Source organism: Toxoplasma gondii, chromosome II, assembly GCF_000006565.2.
Source record: "Toxoplasma gondii ME49 chromosome II, whole genome shotgun sequence".
In the NCBI taxonomy this organism is placed as follows: Eukaryota; Apicomplexa; class Conoidasida; order Eucoccidiorida; family Sarcocystidae; genus Toxoplasma; species Toxoplasma gondii.
The window spans coordinates 1,961,334-1,981,008 of record NC_031469.1 but is presented as its reverse complement, the minus strand read 5'-3'; the positions used below and the strand labels follow the sequence as shown (position 1 = coordinate 1,981,008).

Below are 19,675 nucleotides of genomic sequence, written 5' to 3'. Positions count from 1 at the left end.
CTTCCGCCGCCCACGGGGGGGTCTCTCTGGAGACGAAAAAAGGGGAGCGGTGAGAACGAAGCGAAGCTGCGAACGCCCAGACAATCTTTCTGCTTTGAAAGTAGACGCTTGAACACACACTGGGGGAAACGCGGGAGCGTCTGTTTGACTTCTCTCGACCACCCAAGGGCCTTTACCGTCTCCACCCGCAGTCTCCATCTGTTCAGCGGCATGCACATATATATTTTTTGGGTTTCCGATTGCTCTCTCGTCTTTTTTCTCCAGTCGAACTTCTTGACTTGTCGCTGACGCTGTGCTCGGCGAGTGCACTCCACAGTTTCTTGTCTGGCGTCTTGTCTCCTTGTCTTTTCGTACGGTCTTGGCTTGGCACATTCGTCGCCTTTTTTTGGACGCTGGACGGCATGTTCTCCGGCAGGTCCGCCTTTTTCATCCCGCTCACATCTTTCCTCGCTGTTTCGCGAATCTGGCCAGTGTGTCAACTTGAGACTCCGCCGCAGTGCGTGTGGTGCCGCCGAGTCGCCCGCGAAAACGTCGCTTCTGTCCTCTCTCTACAGACGACGCCTCCCGTGGACAGAGACTCCGACGGAACGCGTTCCTTCATCTTTTGTCACTCTCCCCCCCAGCCTTTCGTCTCCTCTTTCTTCGCGTTTCTCGCTCCCTCCGCTGCGTCCCTGTCCTTCTTCAGGCGGCTCGTGAGGAGGACGCTTCGTCGGATCTCCTGCATCCACCATCGCCTTCCTCGACTGCTCACGACGGCTGACAGTGGTGAAACCGATGTCTCACCGGGTCGCGGCCTGCGCCGCTCTTCTTGGCCAACGATGGCGTCTTGCTGTGTAACTGTCTCCGCGTCTTCGACCGTCTCGAGGCTGTCAACTTCTCGCGTCCTCTCTGCGTTCTCCTCCTCTTGCCTGACTCACGCTTCTCTCCTGACTTGCGACATCTGAAAGGCATCGCCGAACACAGTCAGCGCGAAGTCCGCACAACCTGCTTGCCGTCGATCTGATGTTTTACAGTGTATCGTTTTCCTCCAGGCGGCCGCATGGCTTCTGTTTCTGTGTGACGGCAGATCAACGGTACGCTCAGCGTCTCACTTTCCTTCACACTGTCGCTACTTTTACCCGCTTTCGTGTACAGACACTCCCCACTTCCGTCGCCCCTTCTCTCCTCAGTTTGTCTTTCTTTTGTCTCATTTCTTCCCGAATTTTCCCCTTTTTTCCACTACCATCGTTTCTTACTGCCGTCACTCTTCGTTCTTTCCGCTTTTCCTTCATTTCTTGTCTCTAAACATGCGCGCATTTGCGGCCTCGCGCCGCCGTACCGTCCAGCTCGACGGTGTCGGACGCCACGAGGCGCCTCTGGCCATGCCCGGCTTCGACGCTGTCTCTTCGTCTGCCTTCTCTTCTGCGGTGACTTGTGCTCTTTCTCCTGGGTTTCCGTCGACCTCTCTGCATCCCTCTTCTCTGCGCCCTCAGTCTCTGTTTTGCGGTCCTTCCAGCGGCGCCTCCGCCGTCCGTTCCGCCTTGCTCTTCAAGTTCTCTCTCTCCCGCCTCCTCCTGTTTCTGCTCCTTGCTCTTCTCCTTCTCGCCGTCCACCCTGAGAAGCCGGCGCCGGGCAGGCTTCCCGGCGTCGCTGCGGGTGCGGCGCCGAGTGAGCAGCCTCAGCTGAAGATAGGTCCTGCGCAAGTGCTCCTGCCCTCGCCAGCTCAGGCGGCTGGTCGTCTCGCGTCCGCGTCGGTCTCCGTGCGAACGCTGCTGATCGTCGAGAACGGCTCGTCTCTCGCGGCCGCGCCTTGCTTCTTCTGGTCGGTGCAGCATCCCGACCTGATCCGGGTTCTCCATCCCGACTGCGCGCCTTCGCAGCCGGCGTCCGCCTGTCTCCTCCCCTCCACTTCGCTCTCGGCCAGCGGCGCGGGTGTCTGTCTCCCCAGAGTCCTCGTCGAGGCCTCGCATCACACGCCGCATAAGCGCGGTCGCTCCTGGATCTTTGCCTCGCCGGGGCGGCCGGCGTCTTCTCCGGGGAGACAGGTATCTCCCAGTGCGCTTCGGGTGCAGGCGGTCGTCGCGCCCATCGCGCGAATCGCCTTTCGGACGAGAGACCGACGCCTCGCAGTCGGTCAACTTGGAGACGTCGGCGTCCTCGCGTTCGACGAAGAAGGAAACATTTTCACGAGCTTGCAGGGTCTGGTCTTCATCTGGAAGTTCGAAGGCGAACGCGGCGTCCTCCAGGCTGAAGACATCACCAGCGACGCCGAGGCGGCCTCCGCCACCCGCCAGTGGGTCGAGCGCTCCAGCCAGAGCGCCTCAGGTGTACATACACCGGACAGCGCGGCGGGTCCGTTCTGGCGCAGCGACATGCTTTTGGTCAGAGGTTTGAAGACGGGGAAGGCGACCATCTCCGTGCGTCTTGCGGGCGACGAACACCGCCATGTGGGCGAGGCGCGCGTTTCCTTCGTCGTCCACGAGCCTGTGCTTCTTCTCCCTGCTTTCCAGGTCTTGCCGCCAGCCGCAGTCTTCCAGTATCGGCTTCTCCGCCTCCAGGAGAGCAGCGAAACGGTCTCTGGAGGCGGCGTCTCCAGCCTCGCTGTGTCGCGCCCGCGGAGCCCCGCCTTCCTCTCGCTGCCTGCGCCGCACATTCAATTCTCCGCCGACGACTTGTCGCTCTTCGACGCCGAGGACCGCCTCCCGCTGGCGCGCGCCGTCGCCGATGCAGGAGCGTCAGCGATCGTCGCCGTCGACCGCGCGGGACTCCTCCGCGTGGTGTCGCCAGAGTTTCCAGGCGAGGGCGAGAACGCTCGGCGCTTCGGACTCGAGGGAGCGAGTCTGCTGCGAGCCGTGGACACCCGCACCGGCGAGGAGCAGCATGCAGAAGTCCAGGTGCTCGTTCCCTCGGCGCTGCGAGTCTTCGTGGACGACGTCGGCGATCTCGAGCGCCAGCCGACGTGGAGCAGCCTCGCGGCGGCCGTCGAGAAGCAAGTTCGGAGTCTCGGCGATGCGCAGGAGTCGCACGACGTATTGCTGCGGAGACTGGTGGAGCGCGACTGGACCTTCGGCGGGGCAGGGGAGAGGAACTCGAAAGTCGACGCGTTCGCACCTCAGGAGGAACTTCGCATGCGCCTCGTGAAGACAGGCAGGGCGAGACTGGGGGGGGATGCCGCAGTTGACGAAGACGAAGAGGAAGACGACGTCCTGGTCCTTGTTCGGGGAAGAGAGTACCTTTTCAAAGTCGAGATGCTCGCCCGAGGTTTGCCGCGGCTCGTCTCGATCCCGAGGCAGCCAGAGACCGCACCGCGAGAGACAGAGACACTCGCGACAGAGACCCTCGCGACAGAGCCAGTTGAGAAGGAGGCGCGAGAGGCGTTGAGCCGCAGTCCGGTGGAAGAAGACTCGCAGTTCTTGGCGGTCGCCACTCCGAAAAACGCGGTGTTTCACTGGACATGTGAAGACGAAGGTGAAGAAGAAGAGTCCGCAGATGACGCCTCCGAGTCACGTCCGGAATCGCAGAGCTGCGGCCTGCAGAGGAAAGGATCTGGGCAACAGGTGAGCAGCGTTGACCGCAAAATACGAGGCCGGCGGTCGCTCGACGCCGTCATGCACCGGCCATGTCGCAAGGAGACGCGATCGCGAACTGGCAAACTGACGAACCAGCGACGAGGCGGAGAGGCACGAGCTGCTGCAGCCTCCAGGGGGCCGGCGTTTGTCCTCAAACAGTCGCCCCTCCACTCGTCGCAGTTCGACGCAGGACGCGTCGACAAGAACGACTCGCAGGTCCAGCCTGCTGTGCGTTGTCGCGCGAATATCCAAGGAGTTTCCTCGTTGTTGTCTCTTCGAGCGCTCTGCTCACTTGAGAAAAGGCGTCTGAACACAAAGAGAGGAAGGGAGAAAGGGAGAAAGGGAGAAAGAGGGAGAGGAGAAACTGCGTATCGTGGAGAGCGACGACGACTCCACGAAGAGAACAGAGAGTCTGGGGAGCGTGGTGGCGGATCGCGAAAGACATGGCATCTGGCCATGGAGTTCTCTGTTTTTCTTTGACTCTTGGCTGCAGAGTCATCATTCTGGCGGGTGGTTTCTTTTCTCTTGACGCTGTCGAGCCTACGCGTGACTTCGTCGCTCGTGTCGCGCTCCTTCTCTCTGGCGTTTCGTCTCCCAACTGCTTTGCGTCGATCTTCTCTCTCGTCTGTTCTCCCTGCTGCATCTGGGGGCCTATCCCTCCCCTCTTTTCTTCTTCTCCTGGTGTTCTCTCTGTTCTTCTCTCTCCTTCTTCTGTCTTTCTTCTCTCTCTGTCCTCCTGCTTCTGTTCTTCCACGTCACCGGCGTTTCGTTGCTGTTTTCTGCGTTTTCTCCACTGCTCCGTTTCGCCATGTCTTCGTCTTGTCACGGTACTCCTCTTCTCCCGTGTCTTTGCTTTGACTTTCCTTTTTTCAGCATATGGCATGGTTCTCGGCTTCTCAGCGGTCGCAGGGGCGCCTGACAGCCTCGCTGCTCCATGTGGGGTCGCGCGCCTCGGGGGCGAAGGCCTTCTGGGAGCCGCCGGTCCCGCTGTCTCTGTCTCTTCGTTTCCGTGTGGTGGATCCGGTCTTCCTCCTCTTCTTTCCTCGACCGCGAGGAGAGAGAGGAGAGGAAGAGCTCGGCGTCCGGCTCTCCTCAGACCAGCCGCTGCTGCTCCCTCCGTTGCACTCCTTCGTCGTCGAGCCATGGGGCGGATCAGGTAAGCGCGAAATCCGGACGGCTGAGCGGGGGACCGAGGCGTCTGAGTGTCTCCGTTTTCTGCGCCTTTTCGAGAGCAAGCGAGACCAGACGACTCCACGCGTTCGCGCGCGATTGACGCTCGACAGGGCGAGAAGATTGAAAAGATCTCGGAGATCGAGATCACGCCTGAAGTTCCATTGTAGGAACACGGAGGCTGGAGGAGAAACTCACACCCTTGCACTCCCAGGGCAAAAACGAGACACCCGCACAAGCACAGATACTCACAATATAGAGCGGCGACGACCGAAGTGAAAACATGCGTTGTCCGATGAGACAGTGGAGAAGAGCGGCGATTCTTCAGTGCCAGAATCGAGCAGAGAAACGAGGAAATCGAAAACATTTTGCCGCGCGTGGTTTCCGCGCCTCGACAGAGCACCTCGTCGTGTCAGTCTCGGCTTTCGTTTCAAGGGGATCGTGCCTTTGAGTTCTAATGTGTGAAAGCGAGATGTCGCTTTCGACAGAGCGTTTTCTTTCTTCTCTCTTGCTCTCTTACAAGAAAGCACTGTCTTCGTTTTCATTCCTTCTCTGGGAAGGAAAAGGTCCCTCCTCTTTTAATCTTTGGACGAAAAACGAACTTTCTCCGTTTGCTCCAGAACGGGAAAGGGCTCTCTGTCTCCTGGCCGTCTTTGCGTCGCCTCTGCGTTTCCTTTTCGTTTCCTTCATCCGTTGATTTTTCTGCTCTCTCCTTCTTCAGGCGCGTACACGTTGACGTCGTCAGATGCTTCGTTGATTTCCGTGGACTCGCTGCCGGCGTCGCCTGAGTCCCCACCGTTTGAATCGTCGCAGCTGCTTGCACCTTTTGTATGGGGCGAGAAAGGTCTTCGCGCGGCACGTCCTTCTTCGAGGGACTCTCGACAGCGTTTTCGTCTGCAGAACCCAGCAGTGTCTGATGGAGAGACAAGGAAACGTCGTCCGGGAGAGACCGGAGTCGTGGTGCTGCGCCTCGAAGACGCGCGACAGCCTCAGAATGCCTTCGAGTTCCTCGTCGTCATCGCAGAACCGGAGAGAGTGGAGATTTCTCTCGACTCCTTCCTCATTGGCGAGAGCCGGGCGAACGAGGACCATGTGCGAGGGGACATGCGCAGAGACGCCAGAGAGCGGCGCGGAGGCCAGGACGCCTCCGAGCGAAATCGCCAAGATGCAATGCAAGCCATCGTACGTCCGCGGACAAAAGACCGCGAGAAGGAACGGAGAAGAAGGGAGACCGGACAGCGAGTGCGAACAAGCGAGGCGAGAAAGAGGGAGAGAGAGAAGGGAGAGTAAGAAAACGCGAGATTGAGAAAAAGAGAGACGAGAGAGAGTAGAGATCCGGGGAAGAGAAGAGAGAAAGGAGCAAACGTGATGTACGTTTTCTTCTCGACTTCTCTCGTTCAAAGCTCTTCTCCATTTTTCATGTTTCAACTGTTGCATCGCGGTGCTCTCCGCTTTTTCCTTCCTCAGGCGATCGTCACGGCCTTTGCTCGCATTCCGTCGACTCTCGCGTTGCCGCCGAAGGTATCGCAGTGGTTCGCGCAGCCTTCTCTCTCTTCTTCAGAAACGAGTTTGGAAGACGCAGCTCGGGCCGTACAACTCGCAGCTTCCGAGTGGGGGAAGGAACTTGACGGAGACGCGAATGAGGTGTCGAGACACCCGCTCCATCGCTTCCCCCTCCAGTTCGCGAACTGCACGAATCTGATTCCCCCGGCAGAGCAACGCGAAGAGAAGCGGCGCCTCTGGACAGACAAGCCAGATATCTTGATGATTCAGGAGCTGGTACGGAGCCACTCACGCGGCCGAACCGCGTTTTTGTTATGAGCAGTGTGTCGAGAAACCGAGGGGAGAGAAACAAACAGTCGATTTCTGGGCGGAAAACAACGTAGGAAGACAGAGTGAGAAAAGGCAGTTTTCCTGCAGTCAGCGACGCGATCGATGACGAGACAGGTCGCTCTCTGTTTGTCCATCGACACCCCATGGTGTGTCTTAGGCAGCGACGTTTTCGCACTCTCCTTTTGACCACTGGTACTGAAACCAGATGTCTGCATCGATCTACGATAACACAAAGATCGTACTTGTTTTCGTGTAGGTGTAGGTACACAGAGTTCAAGAGAGACCGGAAATGGAGATAGGGGGAGATATGGAGACACACAAGTCTATGAGAATGACAACGTGACAGCACAACTTCTTCGGCAACAGAGACCGCGTCTGTGTTGCTCCATTCTTTCTGCATGCTCCACTTGAGAGCATGCTTGTGTCTGTGTCTGTGCGTGTGTGTCTTTCTCTCACATTGGAATCCCTGCTCTTTCTTTTTCCGCTGCGTCTTTGCCCAGCACAGTGCCTTCCTGTCGTCTCGTGATGAACTCACTGCCTGTCGCCTTCTTCCTGCGCGTCTGTCCCCCGCAGCGAGCATCTGTTCCTTACACCTGTGGGGTGTTTCGGCTGACCGGAAAGGCCTCGGGATCTGCGAGAGTCTTCTTTTCTCCCTCCGCCGCTCTGAGGGCAGGAGCGACAGTCGACGTATTTCCTCCTCTGGAACTGTGGGTGCGTCTGGATCGGCTTCTCCATCCTCTCCCCGTGTCTCCGCAAGCGTCTCCGGACGCGGCAGCTCTCCAGGCTCCACGTTCAGCGAGAAGCGCAGAACAAGGCCTTCAAGAGAACGGCGGCGTCGAGCGCGACAGAGGCGCCGCCGGCGTTGAGCACCAGCGCCCGGCGGGAGACGCCTGTCCTACATGCGCGTCGGCCCTGCTCTACAGCGCCCCCGTGGCTGCGCTCGCGGCCGGCGCCTCTTTGAGCGGGAACGCGCGAGATGACAATGTCCTTTCTCTCGCCGTCGGCGCATCCCTCACCTTCTTCACCAAGGGCGGACCGCCCGAGAGACCTGCGGTGTACACGCAGGTCCGTAGGGGAGAAGTCGAACGCGCCGACCAACAAGGCACTGCTGCCGAGGTCGCGATTCTTAACGGAGACCGCAGTGTCCGCGTTGTCTGCCTCCGGCCTGGAGATACGCCTGCGAAAATCCTCTTGGAAGTCTCTAATCGACCCAAGCAAGGCGTGCATGTGTAAGCAAACCATGCGAAACAAATGATCGAAGCAAAGACCTAGTCTTAAACATAGATACATATAGATACATAAATATAAATGCATACCGATATATTAACAAATATATATATATATATATGTACGTGTGTGTATGGTACGTGGTTTGTGTTTATTTGTGCATAGAACAGCGACTACCGAATCATGAAGCACTGCGTCTATCCATATATATATATATATATATATATATATATATATGGATAGACGCATATAGATGTAGATGTGATTGCGTATGCGTAGTTGTGTAGCGATGGATGTTGGCTCCTGACTCTGACGATGTATGTCGTCCCCTCCGCTTCAGTGTTTCTGGATGGCTGTAGATACATCCGCCAGACGTTCGTAGGGAAGAAGAGCGGGTCCGCGTTGCCAGGGGATTCCCTGCGCCATGCCTTGTGGGTTTCGAGTCTTTTCTCTCGGTATTCTCTTCTCTCTCTCTCCACGGTTTGCCTGGCTCCTCTGCAGACACTCCGTCTCGACGTCAGTCAGACTGTCGATCGTCTGTTCCGTTCCTCGCCACCTCGAAATCTTTCCACTGCCTGCCTTCTCAACTCCGAGCGCGACCGTCGCGGCTCCTGAACCCGTTACGTTCGCAGCCTTCCCTGTTGCCCCGGCGGCCGCCTCCCCACAGGTGTCTCCAGTGTCTCCTTTCGCCTCCGCGCCGAGTCTCTTTCTGCGCTGCGGCGCGACCCACCGCTTCGTGGCGGTCGCGTACGACGCCCTGTTGCAGCCTGTGGTGAACGCAACGTCCTTCGCGGCGTCGAGCGCGTGGAGCCTAGCTGGCGACGAGGGCGCGACCGCGGAGACAGGGCCGAAGGGGGTGTCTCTGGTCTCCTTTTTCGACTTGGAGACTCGCGTCGGTCGGGGGAACTCGCGCGTGGATGAGCGCCCCAGAGACGCGTTCATCGGCTCCGCCGAAGCGGCCGCCGTGCAGGTGGACTCGACGTCTTGCTGTGGGGTCCACAGACTGTCTGTTCACCTGCAGTGGCCGACCGCCGAGAGCATGGCTGGGGACACCGCGCTGCGGCAAGAAGACCAGGCGTTGCTGCTGCGGAGTTTGAAGGAAGCTCGAGAAGCTCTTCACGAAAACGGCAGCACAACCTCAGCGTGGAGGGACGATCTTCTCTCGTCCACTCTCTCTCTGGTTGTGTTGCCGCCTCCGCGTTTTCTCGCGTCGAACGCGTTTCTCCCGGGATTCTTTCCGCCCGTAAAAGAAGCTTCATTCGCACCTCTGCGGCTCTTCTACCATCCGAAAATGGTCTATCGTCTCCTCCTGCAGTTCACCTCGCCTCAGACCCGTCTCAAGGTCTTGCCTGCCTCTTCTGTCTCCGCTGTCTCCTCGACCGCGCCGTTTCGGGTGTACACGGAAACGCCTGGGCCGCGGCTGCTGGCAGACGCAAACTCAGGCGTCTGTTCTGCGTTATCTCCGGAGGCGACGGTGCAGCGTTTTTCTTCGCTCTTTCGCCACCTGTTCGACTCCAGAGACCGCAGCGCATCCAAGAAGGAGAGGCCGCTGCCGGCTCTCCCTCGAGAGGGCCTGGATGTCGCGACTCTTGTTCTCGGCGCGACGCAAACAGAGAGAGAAGGAGACTTGGCGTCTCCACTTCTCCGTCTCGAGCCCCCGTTCTCGTGGCCAACCCAGGAGGTCTGTTCCCCTTCATGTCCTGTGACGAGTCAGGAGGTTTTCGTTCTTCCCTCGGAAGAAGTCGGCCGAGAAAGCAGCGGCGGCTTTGTCGCCTCAGGCCTCCTCGCAGTCGATGACGTCAGCGTCCTCGGCGACCATCCGCGTTCAGAGCGTCTCTTGGCCGGGCAGAAGAAAGAGACGCGACCGGCGCTCGAGCTGCAGTTTTTCCGCGTCGCGCGTGTGTCTCTGGCAGTGTCGCCTCCAGCGACGCTGCTGGGAAGTGAGCAGGCAGAGGGAGGCGAGCAGGGAGGCGAGCAGGGAGGCGAGCAGGGAGGCTGGATTCAGGGTGCCTGGGGGGAAGTCGAAAAAGGCAAGGCGTATGGTGTGAAAGTGAGGGCGTTCGCCGCAGACGGGAAGCGCCTCGCGCCTGCCTTTTACCCGGCGATGGACTTGACTCTGACGATTTCGAAAAAGCGAAAAACGCCGCGCTCAGAGACACTTCAGACCGCCTCCCAAGGCCGCGAAGAGACGCCAGATGCAACCACTCCCGGCTGGCTGTACGTACACCGCGTGCGAGACGGGCGGCTTGCAGAAGCCCAGCAGGTCGAGGCGCAGCTCTCAAAGGAGGAAACAGATATGTCTGCAACTGTCTCCTTCCGACACAAAACGAGGAGCTTCGACTTCTTTCCTTCTCGTCGTGGAAGTCACTCGCACGAACGGAAACCTGGGCAAGCGGAAGTCGAGGCTCTGGTGTCGGAAACGAGATGTGGAGAAAGGTTCAAGCAAAACTGCCCAGACTTCTTTTTCTTCGTCGACGGCTTCGAACCTGACGCGGAGCTCGTCCTCTCGGTCCGGGCCGTGAACTGGGAACCTGCGCTCTCTACGCATGCGTCGGGTGTATCTACGCCTGTCAGCGCCGAGATGACGCTCGCGCTGTATCCACCGCTCCAGGTCTCTCCCGCCTCTCTCGTTCTGCTTCCCGGCGGTCACTCTCTTCAACTGACCGTTCGCGGAGGCCCCTGCAGACGCAGAGACAGCCGCAGTTCCGAGAGGGGGGGATCTTCGCGCCTCAGCGCAGTCCGCGGCTGTGTCTCCTCGGACTCAGCTGTAGTGGCCGCTCAGGTCGTCGAAGACGGCGGCTTCGTCCTCACTTCCGACGCGGCAAGTGAGGAGTCGAGAGAGAGAAGAGAGAGAGGAGACACACTGGACGAAACAGAGTTTCGCGTCGTGGAACTCGTCACTGGAGAAGAGGGCGCAGCTGTCGTGACCGTGCATGCAGGCGACCCGACCGCCGAGGAGACAGCTGTCTCCGCACCGCGAACGCGCCTCTTGCGGCGCGCTGCAGCAACGGTGCAAGTGTTTGTGGCTCTGCCGACGCGTGTGGTTGTGCGACGGTCTGTGTCGGGGGGAAACGGATTTGTCGGCGAGCCAGGTCGTAGTCTCCACCGACTCGACGCCGCGCGCATGGGAGCGCTGGAACGAACCCCCGTTGAGAGGGGCGGCGAGGGGGAAGCAGCACGCAAAGGAGACTCTTTTTTGCAAGAAGAGACTCTGCAGCTCGGCCTGGAGAGCGTCCAGAAACTGCATGCGCTTCTCTACGACTCCGAGGGCAGAGAATTCAACTTGGGTCACCTGACGGCGCCCACAGGCCGTCTCGCGGGTCCTGGCGTGGACAGAGCGACCTCGGAAGGTCAACGAAAGCTTCAGCTCTTCGGTGAGTCTCCAGCTGAAGGGAAACGCAGAACGGCGTGCGACGGAGACGACGTCTCCTCGTGGTAACCCCAAGGCACATCGAACTGGATTTTTGTGTTCCAAATGTCGGCTGGAAGCGGAGGCTGCGACGTCGAGGAAAACAGGAAATGCTGCTCACCCAAGGATGACAAAAGGTCCACAGAGCGAGAACCTTGAATACATTTTCGGACGACACAAAGTCGGGGCAGAAATGAAGCGGCTTTGTGTGGCTGCTTTGTACTTGGCGCACATGCGCCTTTGCGTCGTGGTGTGCCCTAAAAGACTCTTTCGGTGTTGCTTCAAGGGTGCAGCGAGACAGATGCGCAAGAAGGCTTTGAGAAGCATTCCTCGACTTGATTCTGAAAAACGTTCGTGGGTTCCATCGTTTGGACGTTCGCCTTGCTTTGCAAAGGGTCCCCACCTGATCGCCGCTGTGTAGAGATCCGAGCACTGTCGATGGCACAGGCTGCGAGTCTTGCTTTCCACCCTTCTCCTGAGAGACAGTCTCTTTTTCTGTCGACTCAGTGCCTCCGATGTTTGCTTGTTCGTCCTATTCCTGTTTACGTCTTCATTTCTGTCTTCACTTTCCTTTTTCCTCCTTTTCAGGCCCTTTCGCTGCTCTTCCGCCAGCCACTGCGTCGGTGTGTACGTACAGCTGGCGGGTGGTGGAGTCGAGCTCCGTCGTCGGTTTGCTGGATCCGAGCGCCATGGACTTGTTCTCTGAGCTTTCTGGCGCCGCATGCACGAATGCCTCTGCTCTGCCGCTGCCTGCGGCTGCTGCAAGCCTCCGGCAGTCTCTGTCAGGAAGCTTGCCGAGTGTCTCCGTCGTCGGCTTGAGATCAGGGACAGCTCGTTTGCATCTCCGCGTCGAGTGCTCTGCCAGACGACAGCGAGACGGAAGCCGCGCAGCGAAAAGCAGTTTCCTGGAAACAGAGGTATGCAGGTCTCTCTGCAGACGGCGGACATGCTGTGAAAGCAGGTCTCGTCTCTGCAGCTGTATGTGAGAGCAGTGATGTTTTTTGTCGTGGGTTATCTTTCTGTTGCGTTTTCCTCCTTCCACATAGGAGTCGCTTTACTGATGTGTATGTCCTACGCAAACGTTACAGATGCCTAATGTTCTCTTTCCGTGGTTATCTACCTAGTTCAGCCAGTCTGTCTCTTTGTCTCTCGAGATGGAGGTCGTGTGTTTATCAAGATGTCCGAGTTCTTTCTCTCTTTCTTTTCTCTCTGTAGATGCGCATACAGGTTGGAATGTGAGCATATGTAAATCTGTTTGAGGAGGGAGATAAACAGAGGACGAGGGAGGATTATAGCGTGTGCTGGAAGGGTCGCATGTAGTTGTGAGCTAAACGCATTTTCAAAATTGAAACAAGAAACGAACAAACTTGGCTGGTCTCCCTTGCCCCAGAGAGAGCCGACATCTGTCTTCGACTCACGTATTCATGCATTTCTTGTGGAACGGCGGACTTGTCCTTCTTTTCCTAAAACGACATCTCTACCGTATCTATGTTTTTGAAATCGAGTTTTTCGTTGCTCTCTGGCCCCATGTGTCGTTCTCAGTCCGTCGGAATTCTGTCGATATCTGTCGTTCTTCCTTTTCGGAGACTCTGAAAAGCGTTTGGTGTACAGACACCCGAGGGTCGTTTCCACTTCAGCGGCGTTTCGCTTTCTCTCTCCGACTTCTTTCAAAACCGGGAACTTATCGCCTTCACTTCTTTCCAGTTTTCTACCCTCCACTTTGTCTGTTCGCCGTTTTGCCTTCTGTCACTCTCACCTCCATCTTCCTCTGTTCTCTTCTCGCCCGTCAGGTTTCGATCGTCGTCTCCCCGTCTCCCTTCTCCCCGACTCCTGCGTCCTCCCAGAGTCTTCTGGATTCTCCGCTCTCGTCCTTCTCGACTGTCGCCTCTGCAGTCGCAGGTCTCTCGCCGCTCCCGGCTACGAAGCCGTCTGGTCCCGAATGGTGGACAGAACTTTTCTCTTCTCCTCGCTCTTCTGTCTCTTCTTTTCTCTTTTCCGCTTCCCCTTCTTCGCTCTCCTCGCCGTTGCTGGTGGCGCCTGCAGCGGAGTATCGCCTGCCGTGCTGTGTCCTGCGCGTCCTTCCTCTGCCGGATGCTGCGTGCGTCTGTGCGTCGAGGCCGCGGGAGGCTCTGCCGAAGGCTCCCGAAGCAGCTCGAGAGTCAGGCCTGGAATCTGAGGTGAAATGCTCCTGTGCAGAGCCAACTGCTCTCCAAGTGCTTCCCGGCGACGGCGGCTTTGTCACCTCGTCCTCCCTGGCTGCCGCGCTGCTGAAGATTGAGGCCCGACCGGCCTCCCGCGCCTTCGCTGCGCGTCCTCCCGAGGCAGGGCGAACAGACAAGGACTCGAGAGAAGAAGGTGAGGCGAGGGATCAAGCCTTGTGGCTCACCGCCAGAGTAGATGTGACTCCCGTTGCGAGCGTCGAACTTCGCCTGCGGGAGAGGACGATGGGCCTCGGCGGCCGACAACGCGTCGAGCTTCTTCTGAAAGATGCACTGGGACGCCGCGTCCTGCCCCCGACAGACATTAGGTGAGGAAACAGAGAAAACGAAGGAGACGAACTGGAGGAGCAGCTGCGGCATGGCGGAGACGAATGCGGTTATTGAGGAGAGAGAAGAAGAGAGTGGAGACCCGTCGACAGAGAGGGGGAGAGAGAGGAAGAGAGAAAGGAGGGGGAACACATGGAATTGCGAATGCTTGTGAACAGAAGGTGCATCTGGAAGAAGGCCGAGCATATAGAATAAATGAGAAGCAGAAATCCCTGGTAACTCCAATTAGACATTCCAGGGATGTGAGCGCGAGTTCTTCTTGAACGGATTTCCGATGTTTCCGCGTCTCTGTTTCCAATGTTACTTTCAAGAAGAAAAGACTCGTGGACTCCAGAAGCCCAACCGATGGGCGAGTGCGAATCTTCATCTTGAAAGAGTTTTAATTGGGAAGTTTTCTGCCTAATGTCACCCTTTGGGCACCCGTCACTTCTGCACAAACCGTCTGTCGTTGGATTCCAGATCTGTGCATGCAGTCTGTCTCTTTTCGTGCATCCTTCTTCTCAGGTTCCCTCCTGTCGGTTTGTGCGTTTCTTTGCATGCAATTCGGTGGCTGTTTTCTCTCTGTTTTGTAGACTGGACGTGTTCTCCTCGCACCCTTCGGTGATTTCCGCGGAGGTGGAGGCCGGGGACTCGTGGCATCCCTTTGGAGCGCCAGTCGTGGCGCTGCAGGCGTCTGCGACTCAGGCAGGATGCGCAGCCGTCACTGTGTTCCTTCTCGCTCCTGCCTTCCTCTCCGACACCGTGCTCGTCTGTACAGACAGTCGAGCGTCTCCGTCGCCGGGCGTTGCGCGTCGTCTCGCCTCCGCCGAGGCAGTCCCCGTACTCCCGGGGTCCGTCGTGCATGTGCTGCCAGACTCCAGGGTGTACGTCCACCGCGTGAGGCCGCATCTGTCCTTCAGGCTGACTTTCCGCCTGCAGCCGCTGCTCTCGGCGCTGCTTGCTCTGGGGGCGAAGGGTGCTCTAGGGACGGCGGGGGGATCTGCAGGCCCGCCGGTGCATCTGTTCCCCGACTTTGTCTGGCAGGAGGTGCAACAAGTCGCCGCTTCTTCCGGGTGCGTCTCCGTGCATGCGGTTGCCCGACTCGTGGATCGCGTCGCGCCCTCGCTTGCCCAGAGTCTCCACCTCTCGCTCGCAGGTTTGTTCAGGCTGCTGAGACGCCCGGCGTCCTTGTTTTTCGAAGCCGCCTCCACCTTCTCCCCGGCCTTCTCCGTCGGAGAGCCGCTGCTGCACTTCAGCGAGGAGACAGATGCACAACAGCCTCAGCGCTTCGCACTCTGTACCGGGCGGCCCTCTTCCCGGCCGACTGCCTCGAGTGCAGGCGCTTCTTCGCCGGCTCTCGTGGCGTCTTCTCTCTCGCTCAAGGTCACTCTGAACGATGTGCCAGCTGTGCTCGCGGCTCTGGTCTCCAAAAAAGAGGAGAGCGAGGGAGGAAAGGCTGACGGCGAACTCAGCGACTTCCTCCTTCGAGTCGACGGCGTGAGCGCCTTCTTCTCGCTGCTCAGGAAACAGTTAGCCAGCGCCTGGTGGCGCGAGCAGCAGGTGTACAGACGGCAGAAGGAAGCGAGTGAGGAGAGCTGCGAACCGAGACAGAGCGCGAGGTCTCGTGCGGCGACTCCAGACGACAACAGACAGACGGCCGACCTTCAGGACGAGAGCGGGGTACACGCCGCTGCCGGCTGTACGTACACCCTGTTCGGCAGGGCCCAAGACGTCCCGTCGTCGGTCACCCTGTTCTTCTCTCTTGTGGGTTTCCTCGACTGGTCTGCGAGTTTCTCGCCGTCCACTCCTGTGCAGGCCTCGCTCTGTTCTTCGCCGTTCTTTGCCTGTCCGACCGCTCACGCCGTCTGGAACTCCTCGCGCCCAGCCGTCGCCAGTGTACATACACCTCGAATCGTCCCTGCTCGTTTGTTCGCGTCTGCGGCCTCAAACGCCGCAGCGCCCGACGTCTCCGACGTGGAGGGACCGACGGCCGTCGCTCTGGCGCCTGGCCTGGCGACCATCTCGGCGAACAACTCTGCCGTCCTCCGCTTGGGTGTGCTTCCATCGCCAGATTTGGAGCGCGACGCAGGGCGCGCCAGCGAGTTGGGAACTCAGGAAGCCTCGAAACTTCGTCTCCTAGCGGCGGCAGGCTGTGCCGGCCACTTTGTGGAGAAGACGGAGTCGCAGAGAACGCCGCTGTTGACCGTCGCTTCTGCAGCGTGGATGGCCTTGAGCGGAAGCGAGATGCTTTCGGTGTCTCGCCTTCAGAGCTTGGGCGCATGCGCGACAGAAGAAGTAGGAGGTCGGAGGGGAGAACTGTTCTTCTCGTCATTCTCGTCGCGGATTCCTGCAACAGAGACGAAGACTCCCAACAACCGAGAAGAACCAAGCGCTCTCTTTTCGCCTCGAGGTGAAGTGCTCTTCTTCCGTCTGCAGGCGTCTCCGAGCGCCGGGACTTGGACAGACGTCGCCTCTTCGGTGTACGTACAGTCGAGCGGCAGCGTCCAGTGCGCCGTGAGCGACCCACGTCTGGCGCCGCTGTTTGTGGCGGAGACGACGCAGCTCCCGCTGCTGTCTTTCGAGAGCGAAGAAAGGAGGAAAGCCGTCGGGGTGCGCCTCTCGGAGCAAGGGAGAGTCTCTGGAGCCGTCGAGTTCGACGACGAGGGCGATCTTCTCGTGGCGCATGCATGTGCACTTCAGGAACGCCGACTTCTGTCTGTGAGGTCGGATCTGCCTCGTCTCCTTCGTCTCTCGACCCCGGGCGTCGTCGCCTCTGTTGCACCCAGCGAAACGACAACTCATGGACCTGCACCTTCGTCTGTCGCGCTGCCCTGCGGACCGGCGACTCTCTCAGCTTCCCAGAGCTCTTCTTCTCTCCCCAAGTTCTCTCTGCCGGTGTCTGTGAGTCTGCAGACTTCGCGTGCTTCGCGGCTTCTGGCCTTCTCGCCAGCGCGTCTCCTCTCCCTGGCCGACGAGCGGGGCGCCGAGCGAGACGCTGAGACTCTGCTACGTCAGCGGGCTCGGTATTTGTTCGAGACTTTTGCGGTGCAGACTCCCAGAGGCGCTCGACCCGATGTTGCCCAGTCTCGCGTCCTCCAGAGTGCGTGTCTCGCCCTGCCGTTCAAACCGAAGATGCGAGTTCTCTTCGACGCTCGCTGCATGAGCCTGGCCGCGCCCCAGGTCGTCTACGTGAAGGCGACTCAGAGGCAGAAGCTCGGAGACGGCGAGGGACATGAATCCGAGAAAGAGAGAAGCGAGGAGCTCGAAGACTTCTTCAAGGAGGCGCATGCGCTCGGCAGCCTCGGTGACGAGCGCCAAGCCTCTGTACACGAAGAGAGGAGTGACGACCCTGCGAGAGGCTCTGCTGCGCTTCACGCGACAGCCGAGACAGGCGCACAGCTCCCATTGACTCTTTTCGTGTATCCGGTGCCTCCTGTCGCCGCCGACAACGCAGCTGCTGCGCCAGAGCAGAGTCGAAATCGTGTCTCTGTCGACGTCAGTGTCTCCTCAGAGGCGTACACTGTCCAGACACAGCAGCGGGGCCTGCTGCTCGCGATTCGTGTCTCGGCTGCGACGTCGCCGACGCACCTCGCAAGTGGTGACAGAGCGAGTCGGCACCATAAGCGAGAAGCGAGCACGGGGAACTGGAGTGTATGGACAGCGCCAGAGGCCGCGCAGCTCACGATCGAGTCGCGAGAGTGGAGACAGATCGTCTCGCTGTCGCTCGAGCCCGCGGGTGCAGTCCGACAGCGAAGGGAGGAAAAGGGAGAAGAGACGCTGCTGTTCCCCTCAGCCTTTTTCTCCTCATCGTCAGAGCGACCTCTGCCTGGTCACGAGAGCGAGAGAGTAACCGGCGCGAGGTCGGAGGACCGCAGAGAATTGAAGAGAGAGGTGCAGTTCGAGCAAGAAGAAGATTCCACGCAGTCGCTCGGCGAGTGGCTTCTTCTTTTGCTGCTGCTTCTCGGCGGCGGCTTGTTCCTGCTGCATCGTTACTGGGACTTCTTTCGGGGCGCGGCCTTTCAGTCGCAACCTCTGCCTCCGCGCGACGAAACCGCTGTCGACAAAGGTGGATTCGGGACGAGTGCACCTGAGAAATCTGTTTATCCAGGACTGGGAGAAAATTCTCTGTTGATGAGAGAAAAGGCGAGACTTCAGGCCGCGCGACAAGCAGATGCAGAGGCTCTAAGCAACGCTTTCTCGACGCGCTGTAAGGATGAACAACTCAGCGCCCGTGTACGTACACCCCAACAGAAGCTGCAGATGCAGCCCGATGGCCAGTGGAAGTGGGTCGCGTAGAATAGACCCGTGAACGCAGACCTGTCTGTTCTGGTGCGCATTCTCCTTTTTGGAGACACACGAGCAGTCAGGAAAGACAGCAGACGCGTTTTTTCTCGAGGAAATGAGAGTTCTGTGGAGACGCCAGAAACTGCGCAGTGGAACAGGGGGGATGTGCTTGCTGTCTAGACAATGGGTGAGAAAAATCCTGCGTGTGACTCTTTGAAGCAAGCTGTGAAAGCACTCGAGACACGAGCAGCAGAGAGCAGAGAAGAAAGAGAGGTTGGTGACACGCAGTCATTTTTGGGGTGTCGAGAACGTATCAGTGAAACCTCAGTGGCGAAACTCATTTGATTACCAGAAAAACAGACACGATTTCCCTTGATTGAATCGTATGCCTTTGCCGGGGCAGCGAAAATCTTTTGAAAGCTAACAAGAACGAAAAGCCACTTTCCTGCTAAAATGTCGAAAAAGTGAACGAGCGGCTTCTTGGAATCCAGGGCATGTTAACTTTCTGCGCGGGGTGACTCCATTTGTTTTAACTGCGTGCATTAGTGTCGGCTTCTGTATGTTGAGGAGTAAGTCTGGGCTTTTGACCAAGCGCACTTGCTGTACAGCTGATGGGAAGTTCTTGGAAGCAAGTTTCTGCACCATGCAAAGAATGTTCTGCCTGCTTCGATTTTCCTCTAGGAAGGTGGCCTCTCGGCGAGACCAGCGCCTCGCCTGGTCAAGAGAGTTCTAGATTTCTGTGTCGGGGACAGTGGTAGATAGGGTGAATGGTGTTTTCTAGCGTCTTTACGCGATTTCCAGCGCGATGGTGCGCGGTACAAGCAACAGACTGAAGTTCTCTCCGGTAAATAGTATCAAGACGCAAGAATGCCTCTAAAAGCTGTCCCCAAAGTCGAGGTAGACACTCTGGAGTCGTTATCACAAGAAGGCGGAGCATATAAATGCTCCTCCCTCCATGCGTTGATTCAGTTCACCATGCGAAGTCGAAATACCACTGGTCGACGCAGACAAGACCGCCAGATCGTAACTCGACCCGTCGTGGTGTGTCAGGCAGCTAGGTCGCACAAACGCGCCAGCAACTGAAGAGAACGGTGGAGAAAGTCATCGAGTGGACTGACTGCAGTGTCTGGCGTGAAGGGTGAATGGAGCGTGGCTAAATCGATTACCGTTGATGTATATATAATGTTCTTTCGCATTCGGCAGAAAGCATGGGAAAGCATCACGCAGCGTCTTGGCAATCACGGAAAAGGACACTACAGTGACGGGGGCCACCGGAAGTGGCGAGTGGGTTTCAACACTATGTTGTATGCCGTCAACAATATCTTGCAGAATGGGGAGAGGCTCGCGGCAGTGAGGACGCTTGCCGCACTGAATCGGCAACGAAGAGAGTGTGTGCACTGTATCTTTCTTCTAAACCGTGCAGGCTCAGTCGATGTGGACTTTCCTCCCATGTGCATCGTTCTTTTTTCCTTTTGGGAGGAAACGAGGATGCCCTGGTTTTTTTTTTCGCGATGAAGCAAGACGTGCAAACTCGAGCGTGGATCTCTGTTCAAGAAAAACTTGCACGGAATACGAGTTGAGACACCAAGACTTGCTCTGAGAGCGGCCCCGCTAAAAATCCACGAATCATCGCGGTCCGAGAAGGGCGCCGTTGAGCGAGTCTCTGTTTCACGGCGGAG

General features: G+C 58.2%; 1 protein-coding gene across 1 annotated transcript; it reads left to right on the top strand.

Annotated features, from left to right (window-relative positions):
- The first annotated feature begins 105 nt into the window (after positions 1–105).
- Positions 106–19,537, top strand: TGME49_297745 (hypothetical protein). The gene is made up of 9 exons (XM_018782331.1): positions 106–3,536; positions 4,422–4,704; positions 5,440–5,900; positions 6,186–6,497; positions 7,125–7,780; positions 8,280–11,152; positions 11,776–12,104; positions 12,978–13,714; positions 14,306–19,537. The coding sequence occupies exons 1-9, from the start codon at positions 1,287–1,289 to the stop codon at positions 18,006–18,008; spliced, it is 11,604 nt and encodes a 3,867-aa protein (XP_018638375.1). The 5' UTR covers positions 106–1,286; the 3' UTR covers positions 18,009–19,537.
- The last annotated feature ends 138 nt before the right edge of the window (positions 19,538–19,675 follow it).